General features: G+C 37.9%; 1 protein-coding gene across 6 annotated transcripts in view; it reads right to left on the bottom strand.

Annotated features, from left to right (window-relative positions):
• col15a1b (collagen, type XV, alpha 1b) overlaps window positions 1–12,016 on the bottom strand; it is a 25,680-nt gene extending 13,664 nt beyond the window's left edge. For 5 of the 6 annotated variants that reach the window (XR_009717556.1, XM_061294798.1, XM_061294799.1 and 2 more), the window contains exons 1-5: window positions 11,353–12,016; window positions 11,045–11,109; window positions 1,224–1,411; window positions 596–805; window positions 257–409 (exon numbers count right to left, since the gene is read on the bottom strand). Coding sequence is in view for 5 of the 6 variants with exons in the window: in XM_061294798.1 (XP_061150782.1) it covers window positions 257–409; window positions 596–805; window positions 1,224–1,411; window positions 11,045–11,109; window positions 11,353–11,363 (627 nt within the window). In the remaining variant the exon portion in view is untranslated. The remainder of the gene's footprint in view (window positions 1–256; window positions 410–595; window positions 806–1,223; window positions 1,412–11,044; window positions 11,110–11,352) is intronic. The other variant, XM_061294802.1, reaches the window with a different exon arrangement.

Raw genomic sequence — 12,016 nt, 5'->3', positions numbered from 1 at the left:
ATTCACTCCCTCTTTCCACATGAGAACCCATCCCACTCCCTACATAGTACTTCCTCTCGGTGCTTGATCCTCAAAAATGTCAACAATTGTGCAATTATGCAATTTGACATTGCTGAGGCTCTTTGGTGGTCATGACATATTTATGGTCCTTTATAGCTACATCAGCTGCCTCTTGCACTGAAGTACTTCCAAGTCCAATATAACCTAACATTTGATACATATGCACAGATGCTTCATTAAGCTCTTCTCCACTTACCACAAACTTCTCAAGCCCTGTGCTCCCCGCATTTGCAACAAAAATGCCAGAGTTGTGTGAGAAATTGAGTCTTTCTGGCCTTCGATGGAAGGTCGTCCTCTCTGCTTCACCACAGTCCATATAGAGACGCACCTCATTGTGCTCCACCACAACCTATCATGGCAAAACGACAGACTTAAAAATACTTGAATACTAAAACTTGCTCAGAACTTTCAAATGATGTATGTTTTTAAATATAATTGATGATTAGTTTTCATGCAGCTGATTTAATGGTGTCAAAATAAAATTGGTTTATTAGATGTCCTTCAGTATAATTTCTCAAATAATAGTACAACTTACAGTAAAGCGTGTCCACTGGTCCGTCATGTCTGGCACACTGAAGGCAGCAGCTTTTTGGCTATGGGATGGCTGTTCACTGTCAGTGTAGTATAATAAGATATTTTGAAGACCTTTGTGAACTGGGGTGAGGGCTAAGCCCAACTCAACCACTTTTTGACGGGCATCTGTGAAGGCAAAGAGCATGCCTCCTCTTTGGCTGGCTGGACGGATCTAAGGTAAATGAGAAATAAAATGTAATTGCAGATAATTACAACTTACAAGTGATGATGCAAATGGGAAAAATATCATCTTGCATGTGCCAAGCATGAAAAAATAATGGTGAATAATATTAGTGTGTACCTGTGTCAAATCAATCTTTGAGAAAGATAAAGTAGACCTTAGCAGAAACTAAACTAAATGAGTTAAACTAAACTAAAATGGAAGGCAGTAAAGTTGCAAAGTAGACTAATATGAAATGCAGAGAATTAAAGAGGGGGGGGGGAATATTTATTAAACATACAATACCACAAGGTGGCGCAATTTTCTTAAGCTTCTTGACAGTTGAGTATTTAAAGGTTGAATATGGCTTTCTGTTTAGTTAGGGAGTGTTTGAAATCCATATGTTTGTATTCAAACTCTTTCATATTACCGTGGCAATGATGGCAAAGTCGATGTAGAATGGGCCTGGCACGAAGGTCTTGGTGAGCCTTCCTATGTTGGCTTCGGGCCCAAAGTTGTACGCTGGAAAGCCCTCAAAGCCAGCAGTGAAGGAGACAGAAGGTGGAAGGGGCACGCCAATTAACTCTGTCAAATCCAGATGATTTCCGGAGTTTTGATCTGATAAGACAGACAATACAAAACTTGAGGTGTGGGGTAAAAAAAGGGTCAAATTATCAGAGAGGTGTTTACATATTCATGCCCAAACTAGTGTCAGTATGAGTAAAATCGATTTGTTCATTTCTGGTGTCTTAATCGATTATGTAATTTATGGTTTGACACAGAGAACAATGCTGATAGATGCTTTCCCCTGTTTTTATTTTATTATTTTAACTTACTTTGTTGTGATATGACTTATTTTGGCAGCATATGTGCAGCACTCTATAAGCAGTTATCTATCTATCTATCTATCTATCTATCTATCTATCTATCTATCTATCTATCTATCTATCTATCTATCTATCTATCTATCTATCTATCTATCTATCTATCTATCTATCTATCTATCTATCTATCTATCTATCTATCTATCTATCTATCTATCTATCTATCTATCTATCTATCTATCTATCTATCTATCTATCTATCTATCTATCTATCTATCTATCTATCTATCTATCTATCTATCTATCTATCTATCTATCTATCTATCTATCTATCTATCTATCTATCTATCTATCTATCTATCTATCTATCTATCTATCTATCTATCTATCTATCTATCTATCTATCTATCTATCTATCTATCTATCTATCTATCTATCTATCTATCTATCTATCTATCTATCTATCTATCTATCTATCTATCTATCTATCTATCTATCTATCTATCTATCTATCTATCTATCTATCTATCTATCTATCTATCTATCTATCTGTGTGTGTGTGTGTGTGTGTGTGTGTGCACTTGTGATTCTTCCTGACTTTTATTCGACTCGATTTGATCCTGATACTGTTCACGCTTCACCGCTCTGCCTCGCAAGGACATAATCCTCCATCCAAAACAGTATTTCACAATGTGTGGCAATTATACTATTTCATGCATATGAGTGTGAATACATGACCCCACATTCCCTTTATTTTCGACCATTGAACTGTCACCTCAGCATTCCAGTCAACATCACCCCTGCTACAGTATTTATACCTATAGTCATGCACACTCATTCTCGGTTGCTACCCAAGTGAGGATTTATATTGACATAAAACATCTCCTAGTCCTTTGAGCATGACAAATGAACAATCGCAATGAGGCCAATGTTAACCCCCAGAACTCGTCGTTGTGTTAGATGGGGGCCACACACACTTTTTTTTTCACTCATATGAACAAAAGCTACAGATTACACCAGACACTCCAAAGATTTGGGGCTCTCTAATTTATCAGCCTGACCAACTGGAAATATACCCAATTAGAGGCTTTAGTATGAATGTGTGTGTAGGTATGCTCTGAAGGAAGAGAGAATTTCTGACAGCAGATGTGCCTCTATACAAACTTAGACCACGATACATATATTTCAAGATATTTCAAACAAACAATTACTATTTGTCCACAGCGGGACATGTACAGTGGCCATCTAAGCCCAAAACTCTTGTTACATAACCTTAAGCAACACAACTATAAAATTCTAAATCCCAACATGAACTTTAATCCTTTGTAGTCTAGTCACCATCAGAAATTTCCCAAGACTTGCCAATTTACCAATTCAGTCCATTTTACTAAAGCTAAATGCTTGACGTGTATTTTAAGTGTAAAAAAGACCAACTCCACATCTTGGTTAATTCAGAGACTAATCAGAGTTCATGCTTCATCAATAAACGTCAGTTAAATCCGAATTAGCATCTTTTCAAGTGTGTCAGCCATTAAGCAAACTTTGTGCCACAATTTCTTCTCAACGTCTCTCAAATTCCACATAATCCTCATCATCATGTTGGCCACATGAATGCTTGATCAGCTTGGCGAGATTTATAAAAGCCAGCCCCTCCTCCGGGTTGCCGCACATAACCTTTTAAACCCACCTTGACCCTGTCATGCCATACAAAAGCTTCCCGCTGTTTGGCCCACTCTCTTTAGGTTTCTCAGGCTCGCAAAGATTTAGTGTAACCTACATCAGGGTATGGCTATGTCACCATGTGCTACCATGTAAGAAAGTCTACATGCAGAATTGTCAGCATTTTATTGAGATTAACGTAACAATCAAAATCAATAAAATAAGGTAATCATTTAGAATCAAACATGATATGACCTTGGTCTGATAAATAGGCTCTTATGCGGACGGATTATTTTGTTTGGCAGTTTTTTAATTTGCCCTATGTTGGGTCCATAAATGTATACATTTTTATTGGATCAACAATTCTTAGAGTATAATAATTTGATACATTTTGTTGATCATTAGGCACATACACAAAATACTTCATTATGAATATTTCTCTTGTGTAATCTTGATTTCTCCTTTACTATATAATTAACTACCCTATTAAATTAAAGTATTGACCTCAGTGAGGAACCAAATTTCTAACTTGGGTCTTGATCTGAAAAGCCAAATCCAAAATTATCATTGTTAGTCGTAATTGGATGGTCTGTGAGATGCTTATATGAAGACTCACCCAGAACATTTCCTTCCTTCATTGAATCAATGGCAACTGTACTAGCTACTGCTGTCCTAACTAGCCTTGTGCATAAACGGAAGAAGCTAGTTAGGTTCAGAGGCGGAACGTAAAGACAACCCGAACAGTCCAGTTGCCATCGATCTAATGCCCTGAGAAACAACCTGTGAAATTTTGAATAAAAAAAAAAAATTCCAATTCATAAATCACTTTTTAACTATAGCTGGCTGTAATATTAATTCATTCATTTAATAGATGGAAAAATAGTAAAATAATAAGAGTGCCCCCCACCACACACACACACACAATATACACTGTACATACATGCTTACTTCTTCCCAAAATGTGACATACATAGATCTAAAATAGAAAAGCTACTATCCTCCAATTTTTCCACTCACCACTCTTCCAATGTTTCAGTGGTTTGAAATGGGATCTGGCATTACTGATCATCACAACTGTAGTCACATCTGGAGGTAGAGTCCCCTGGGAAGACCCTGCAGGGCTAAGACTAGACATCTCAGTCTGGATCACACTACTGAAAGCCGTCCCCGTTGTCTCGTCCTCACGTCCCACCCACGCTGTTGTCCCTGGCATGTCTGAAGACCTCGGAGAAGTTACGGATGGAGGAGAGGGACTAGGGCTACTCTTTGTGCTGGACCAGATGAAACTCCACCATTGAGCTTGCAAAGGTGTGGATAAGAGTAGGCAAAGAGCAAGGGAGATGCAAAGGGTTCCCATTCTCCTCTCCCAGTGTGTGTAAAAAGATGGATCCTCTCAAGACACCAACTAGCTGCACACAGAGTATGCAGAGTAAAAAAAAAAGTAGTCCAATACAAAAAAGTCTTTCTACCTTCTTACTGTCTTTTCTCCATCCCCTCTCATGCTCTTTAACCTTGCTCTCTTTTGCTTCTTTCCCTCCGCCTCTTTTGGTAATTAGTGACTCCCCCTCCTCTGGCCCACACAGCAGACCTGATTTTCACTCCCTTGTCCCTTCACTTGGGTGGACGGGCAGATTATAGCGTGTGCTCATTATTCCTTTCGCTTTCTCTCCAGCTTCAGCTATCGCTCCCCCTCCACAAAACACCAATGTCGCGACCTAACCCCATTCACATACACTATAATCCAAAACGATTTATATGCTATATAGATTTTATGGCTATATGGATGCCTAATGGATTATATTTATATATATTTCTTAAATCACCTAATTTTGGAACATAGTCATAATGTAGGATTAAAAAAAAAAAGCTTTAGTTATAGAGTGACATATAAACAGCTATACACACTTGCATACAGAGCTATTGACAATTTAGAGTCCTCAATTAACAAGCATGTTAGCAAGCATACCACTACGAGAGAGCTTTGCGATCAATTCCTGCACAAATGTACAATTGACTCGACTTGAGGTAGCAATATAAATTTCTGGATCATCAGTCAATGTGCCAAGAACTGGTTATTGAAGTGATTAATTGGCAGAAAAGTGAAACCGGGGTTCCATTGTTGTTAGAATACACTATACATGATGGGAAGAATGGTCGGATACACTCTAATGGAGCAGATGATTGGTTTAGTGAGGCTGAGGAAACTGGCCTTTGGTATGAATCCTTGTGGATTAGTCAGAGAGGAGGGGTAAACAGATTTGGGGTGGTCTGCTAGACTTATGTTAGGAATTGATAAAAATGTGAGGATGAAAATGTATTTCATGATGGATAATTCTTACCAAATCCATGCCAGCATTTCTGTGCTTCAACCTCCCACAAGTGAGTGATGCATTGAAGGATATGATTTATTTTTATTTTTATGAATATATCTATTAGAGAGGCAAATAGTAATTAGTGGACTTCAATATTATTTTAGGAAAACACAAGAGGAGGAAGAGGCTCTTCTATCATTATCACATCATCTACATAAAGCAGATATCATTAATAGCATATCATTTCAATTACCATTTGGAAGTAGCTTACTTTATAAATGTTTACATGTTAATTCACACTCAGTGTCTATGCATGGTGACCCCTTTTAGGGCCTCTGGATTCCAGAAAAAGTAACCCCTTCACCTCCCTCTCACTTTCCACTCTATCCAGGTTTACTGCAGTAAACTACTGCAAAATGACATGTCATTGCCAATTATAGTAGTTACTGTAAATCTATTATCACCTGTAAACTTCCTTGTGGCCCAAAGATTTAGAGCTGGTACATGTTTTATAGGATTTATGACATGACTAGCAGAGATTTGTAGTAATAGTCTTCCATATTGATATTGACCTGTTTTCCAATTATAATCAGTGCCTTCACATTGAGTATCATTCATTATCTATTTTCAGCACCGATTATCCTGTTCAGGGTGACTTCTGAATTCATCGCCTGCCAGTCACAGGATTTAAAGGTAATTTGAGCAAACATGTTCTTTCAGAAGTGTGTTTCAAAATGGCAGCCCTTCACCTTGAAAGAAACACTCACTTTTAAAAAAACGCAACCTGAACCAATCTGATATTTTATCATCCTCTAGTGGTCATAGAAAATAATGCAACATGTGTGTGTAGTACTATAAGTGTACAGTACTGATGAAATAGGTATTCATATGTGTACAGTACTGTTTTCTGTATGGTTGTTTGTCTTTGCTGTTTTAGTTATGATAGCATTATGGATTTTTATCATGTTAAATTAGTCTCAAAGATGCTAATTAAAGAGGGAATACACCCAAACTGTTATCCTAGTCTGTCTGTCCATCCATCCATCTTCTCTATCGCTTGTCCTAAGGGTCATAGGTCAGCCGGGTCCAATCCCACAATACTATGGATAAGAGGTGGACTGTGGACTACATGGTGAACACTGCAAAGAATAAAAACAATGCAGAAACATGGGAGGAGTGTACAAAGGTCAAACAGAGAGCAGCTGTTCTCAGGTAATGGTACACCTCACTTTCTCTACTCTCCCTCTCAGTGTTGCGCATGTGCACACACACACACACGCTCTCACACACACACGCACACACACTAATCAATGACGCCAGTGTTGAAACTTAACTTTTCTCTTGCACTCCCCCTGCAGCTTCCTCTCACTCTTCCACTCCCCCTACAGTGTGTTTTCATTTCATATTTCTAGACCATGTTCAGTCAGGAAAGTAAGAACAGCTCTTTTTTGGAAAGTCCAGTCCAGACAGCCCAGAGTTAGAAAGCATTAAATAGAAACAACTAAAATTGGCAAGCGGCACTTTATGTGAATCCATGAGAAATTCTATAACCATTTTTGGTTTAGTTGAAGGAATTAATCTGCTTTTGGAAAGTCCCCCAAACATTTGCTGGACACAAGCTCAAGGTGACCGGTCACAAAACAAAACTATAAACTTTGGATCGGTCACTAATAGACCATGACTGTTGCTCTCGGTTGAAGCTTGAGATCGTCATCATGGAGTTGTAGGGAAACAAGATTATATTCAAGTGATTTTTTTTTTTTTTTATAGTATAGAGTTTAAATTGTGGGAAAGTGACAAGACACTAACACAAAACAACTCTTTGCCCTTTCCACTCTCAGCCAAGGGCAAAAGGAGATGAAAAAATAAAAGCAAAGGTGAAAGCAGGAGAACAGTGGGAGTCAAAAAGGTTATCGCAAGAAGAGATTGCCCCAGGGGGGGCATTGACCCAAACGTTTGACCCTGCATACGTTGCTGCTTTGGACACATCCCGGCCCTTCTTTTAAAATTATTTGCACACCAACGTCGGCAGAAATCTGAGTGCAGGTTGTGTTCATCCAGAGTCACTTGTGCATGGATGGCAGAATTTAGATTGCCTGGTGTTGAATGATGTTAAATTATGTTCTCAGTTTTGGCTCCACGTTGTCGAGGATCATACTTAAAAAGCAGTTCCGTGACAGTTATTCCGAATGAGTTGTTGATTAAGCAAGCAGAAAGCAATTTAAGATATGTATTGTATTGCTTTGTTATAGAATTTGTTTTTTGGAATGTCAGATGTTCATTCCTGGAAACCAGGTCAGTGGACATAATTCATCAAGAATCAATTTCACACAATTGGGAACCAATAAATTTCAATAAATCAATAAAAACAAATCTTGAAAAAAAAAACAACGAGTTAGATGGTAGCAGATCAAAGACTTGTTTCTAGGTAGATTTTAGGTTTTAATAGCTTCCCAACAGGTATGTGACATGTTATTAAGACAATTGTCTAGATTGAGATGAACATCTCATTTGCTTTCTCAACATTACACTGTAAGGCCTCCAGCTACCGCAGATAAAGGGATGTATTGTTTGGACTTTGGAGATCAGAGGTGACCATCTGCAGAGGGCTTGTTTCCATGACATCGAGTGTCTCGGACCATCCCGCTTCCCAAATCCCCTGCCATCCATCCTGTCACCCAAATTTCACCCCCGGAAGAGCACAAAGCGGTCATCCAGTGATGTTTTTGCATGGACTTGTGCCGATGCTTGGTGACAGACATTTACTGTGTGGAATGAAAGACAACCTTCAGAAAAAATGTAACAGGAAAATATTATCTCATATTTTCTGCAGAGTGTCACTGGCAGAATACCATCTGCCAGTGTGCCCACTTGAGAAGACTCACTATTGTTTGGAGATCTAAACAGCTAGTTAAAGCAGTATAAGTTTCTTTGCACTTTGTTTGTGTAAAATAAATATACTATACAGTACATAGCCCTTGCAAGTCTGGCTTCCCACACACACTCCTTTGTGTTAGTTTGGTAAGATAAGATCAATCAGTCAGTAAGCACTGGCTCTTGCCATCTGGTTTGTTATGGACACCCATTTTTTGTTTCTATATTTGTCATTGATGGTATAGAAGTCAAAGGTCCATTGTTTTACCCGGGCTGGCGGTGAACGAGTTAAGCCGATGTAAAGTGCATTTCATATTTTAATATAGAAATGACAGTGGTGCATAAAGACAAGTTGACAACTACAGTATGATGTTGGAGTCCTTCAATTAGTAGACAGACATTCTTTGTAGCCTTTCCACTCCAAAGCATAGCTTGTGTGACACAAACAATGATAATGATTCATGGTTAACGTTTCAAAGGTAACCATGGAAATGGAGATACAAACAACAGCCTCTCATTATTGTACAGTAGACTGAACGAGCAAGCTCCAAAGCAAAAGGTGGCCAAAATGTATTTTCTTTCTAGTACGGTACATCTGAAATTGTTTTTGACATCACGTTTTAAAACTCATTTCTTCATCACAACAGTGGGAACGAAAGTTTTTGCTTTGTCACGTTTCATCGTGAAGAAACACAACTCAGTCCAGTCTTTTGGAGTTTAAGTTTCCAGTGTATATTTGTTGCCATTAAATCCCACACAGTTGAGGGTTAATTATCATTACCTTTTACAGTTGTTCTACTGTGTTCAAATCAAAATCACCATTGCTCAATGAAGACATTATAGACGTTGCGTTGAATCACTGCAGTCCTAATAAAGTAAACTGACAGCATTGTAGGTGGCACCTCGCTCATCTCGTACGTGAACATGGTGTGTTCAGACTGCTGGCAATAAATGTCAATGGTGGGAACTGGTTGAAAAGCAGACTGTGGGCGCAATGTGAAAGAAGAAATGGAGGACGACTACGATGGAAAAAGTGATGCCAGTTTTCACAAGCTCAACATGAATTAAAAATCATAGAGCAAGTGGGTGGAGTAGTGAATAGAAAACCTCCAATCCATCCATCCATCCGTCCGTCCGTCCGTCCGTCCATCTATCCATCCATCCATCCATCCTTCCATCCGTATAAACTTTGTATTTGCAAGGAGAACAATGCTTACATTGACTGTACAGAGAGTTTCTAACTAATAACACAAGTTTCCCTCTCGATAGATACAAACATTGGCAGTTACAAGGAGGTTCCTCAGAACTTGGCAGCCTTTGTAATGAGCTATTTAGCGTGTAGAGAATAAATATTCTGACCATAAAAGCACTAATGTTTCCATTTAAGTCTGCATGAATACGTACCCAAAAAATTCTAAATGGAAAGTCATTTTCATCATCAATTGCCAAAACGCATACAGCCACTCACTTGAACATACATGATGTTTAAAGAACCAAACCTCCCACTTCAAATATCGTCTGTAATGGCCTCTAACAAGTAAGAAACATAAGAATGTGTATTTCTGACTCTCATTGTGTGCAGCGTTTGGCTTGTCTGCCACCAGCTTGCAAACACATATGCGCATGCAAGCACATAAAAGGAAAGTTGCCCTGCTGCCAAACAATCTCTGCCACAGGAGGTAGCGCAACCAAAATCACAATGTCAGAGGTGTTAACAATGGAAATGGAAAGTGGGAGACGACAATGTGTATTTTGGGGTCTTTGGAAGCAGATGTGTTGTTGTCGTCACTAATCGCTGTTAATTTGAAGGGACTATATGGAGCATTGAAATCAACTTTCTTTTTCGTTTCTTTTATTTTTAAATTGAACAAATGTTTCAAGCAGGAGTGCGTTAAATTTTGAGACAACAGTTGTTAGATTTTTTAAAAATGGACAAATCGACCGGGACATTCCTACATGGAATATAATAATAATAATAATTATTATTATAATTATTATAATAATAATCACCAAGATTATTATTAGATATATTCAGTTATTAAATAATTGTTATTGATAAGTATTATTATTTACAATAAATCCGTTATAAAGATCAACAAATAACACATGATGAAATATAATTATATGGGAATAAAAAATAGAATTAATGAAACTAATATTAAGATGATTCCTGATCATGTAAATTGCTGGGATAGATTAAAGAACATGTGACACAGTCCTGCTGTCACTGGTAAAGATCTTCCTGAAAAGGTTTAGAAACGTTTTGGTAAAATGAGGAATTAAGATTAATAGGGAAATATCATTTTCCCTCCAACCTCTGATTGATTCTTGAGTAAATGGTACGGCAGTCTAAAGAAAGCGTAAAGATGCCAATGTTTCTGGCGTTTGACTTCAAAAGATATCTCAGAAAAGTTTTGCCGCTTTTAACAAAAACAAAAGACATTAAGTTTTGCGTCTCTGGGCAAGCGTATAATATATTTCAGTTCTGTAAAGTGTGATTTGATTTATGATCGAGGTTTATAATAATTCAGATTCTCAAGGCCGAAATAAATTGACAGCATTAGAATAATCATGAACGTTACCTTCCAGAAACTGTGAAGCCGCAGTCCGACAGCACAGGATTACAAGATGCAAAACTACAGGCCACCTGAGGAGACACATAAGCCATTAGCTCCATTTTGGTATTCATTTGACACTTTATTTAAAAAATAAACTAAAGTTGGAATGTTAGACAAGACAGCTCCATATATTGTGAAGGTTTTTCTTGAATGAAGAACTTCTCAAAGGTGTGCTGATATATGACTGAGTGCCTTTGAGAAGAAATCAGTGATGTCATAAAATGTAGCTTGCTTAATTTGTAAAAAAAAACACATTAGCAAAGTTGTCTTACCCAGGCAGCATTATGGAAGTAAAGTATTTAGAAATCCACCAGACAAATCCAAGTGCATGTGTGCAATGAAATTCTGCCTAAATTTGTGCTCCCCCTGTCCCACAGCTCCCGCTCTCCCTCTCTGCAGTACAAAAGCTCTCTCAGTTCTTAGCTGAGTCTTCAGGCCCACAGAGTTTGGAAATGTGATTCCCTTGGTGAGAAACCCCACCCTTAACCCACTCAATTGACCCTCCTGCCCCTCACTAGGTTACCGCTTCAGTCAGTTTTGCTTCATTCATTTTAGCATGATGTCGTTGTATAGTGAAACAACTTCTCACCTTTAACTTGAATCTGTCACATAAGAGCTGCTTCTACAACTCTTTTTGCAACAGTATATTTTTCTGAAATGTTTAAAGACACACGTGAATGTCATATGGATAATATATTAAGGTCAAGCACGATCACTCTTTTGTTTTGGAGATTTGTTTTTAATTAACATTTTTTGTTATTATAATTTGATTTAATACAATAAACCAAACTAATCTGTTCCTAACATAACCATCACAAAACATTTTGTTTTCAATTTTTGAATTAACATTTTAATAATCTTATTTGTGGTATGCTATTGGTAAAAGGTAAAAACATAACAAAACACTCGATTGTTTGGAATCTCACTGCTTTGAAC

The sequence above is a fragment of the Syngnathus typhle genome, linkage group LG13, assembly GCF_033458585.1.
Source record: "Syngnathus typhle isolate RoL2023-S1 ecotype Sweden linkage group LG13, RoL_Styp_1.0, whole genome shotgun sequence".
Lineage (NCBI taxonomy): Eukaryota > Metazoa > Chordata > Actinopteri > Syngnathiformes > Syngnathidae > Syngnathus > Syngnathus typhle.
Note: the sequence above shows the minus strand (reverse complement) of the source record. Positions and strands in the feature narration are given on the sequence as shown.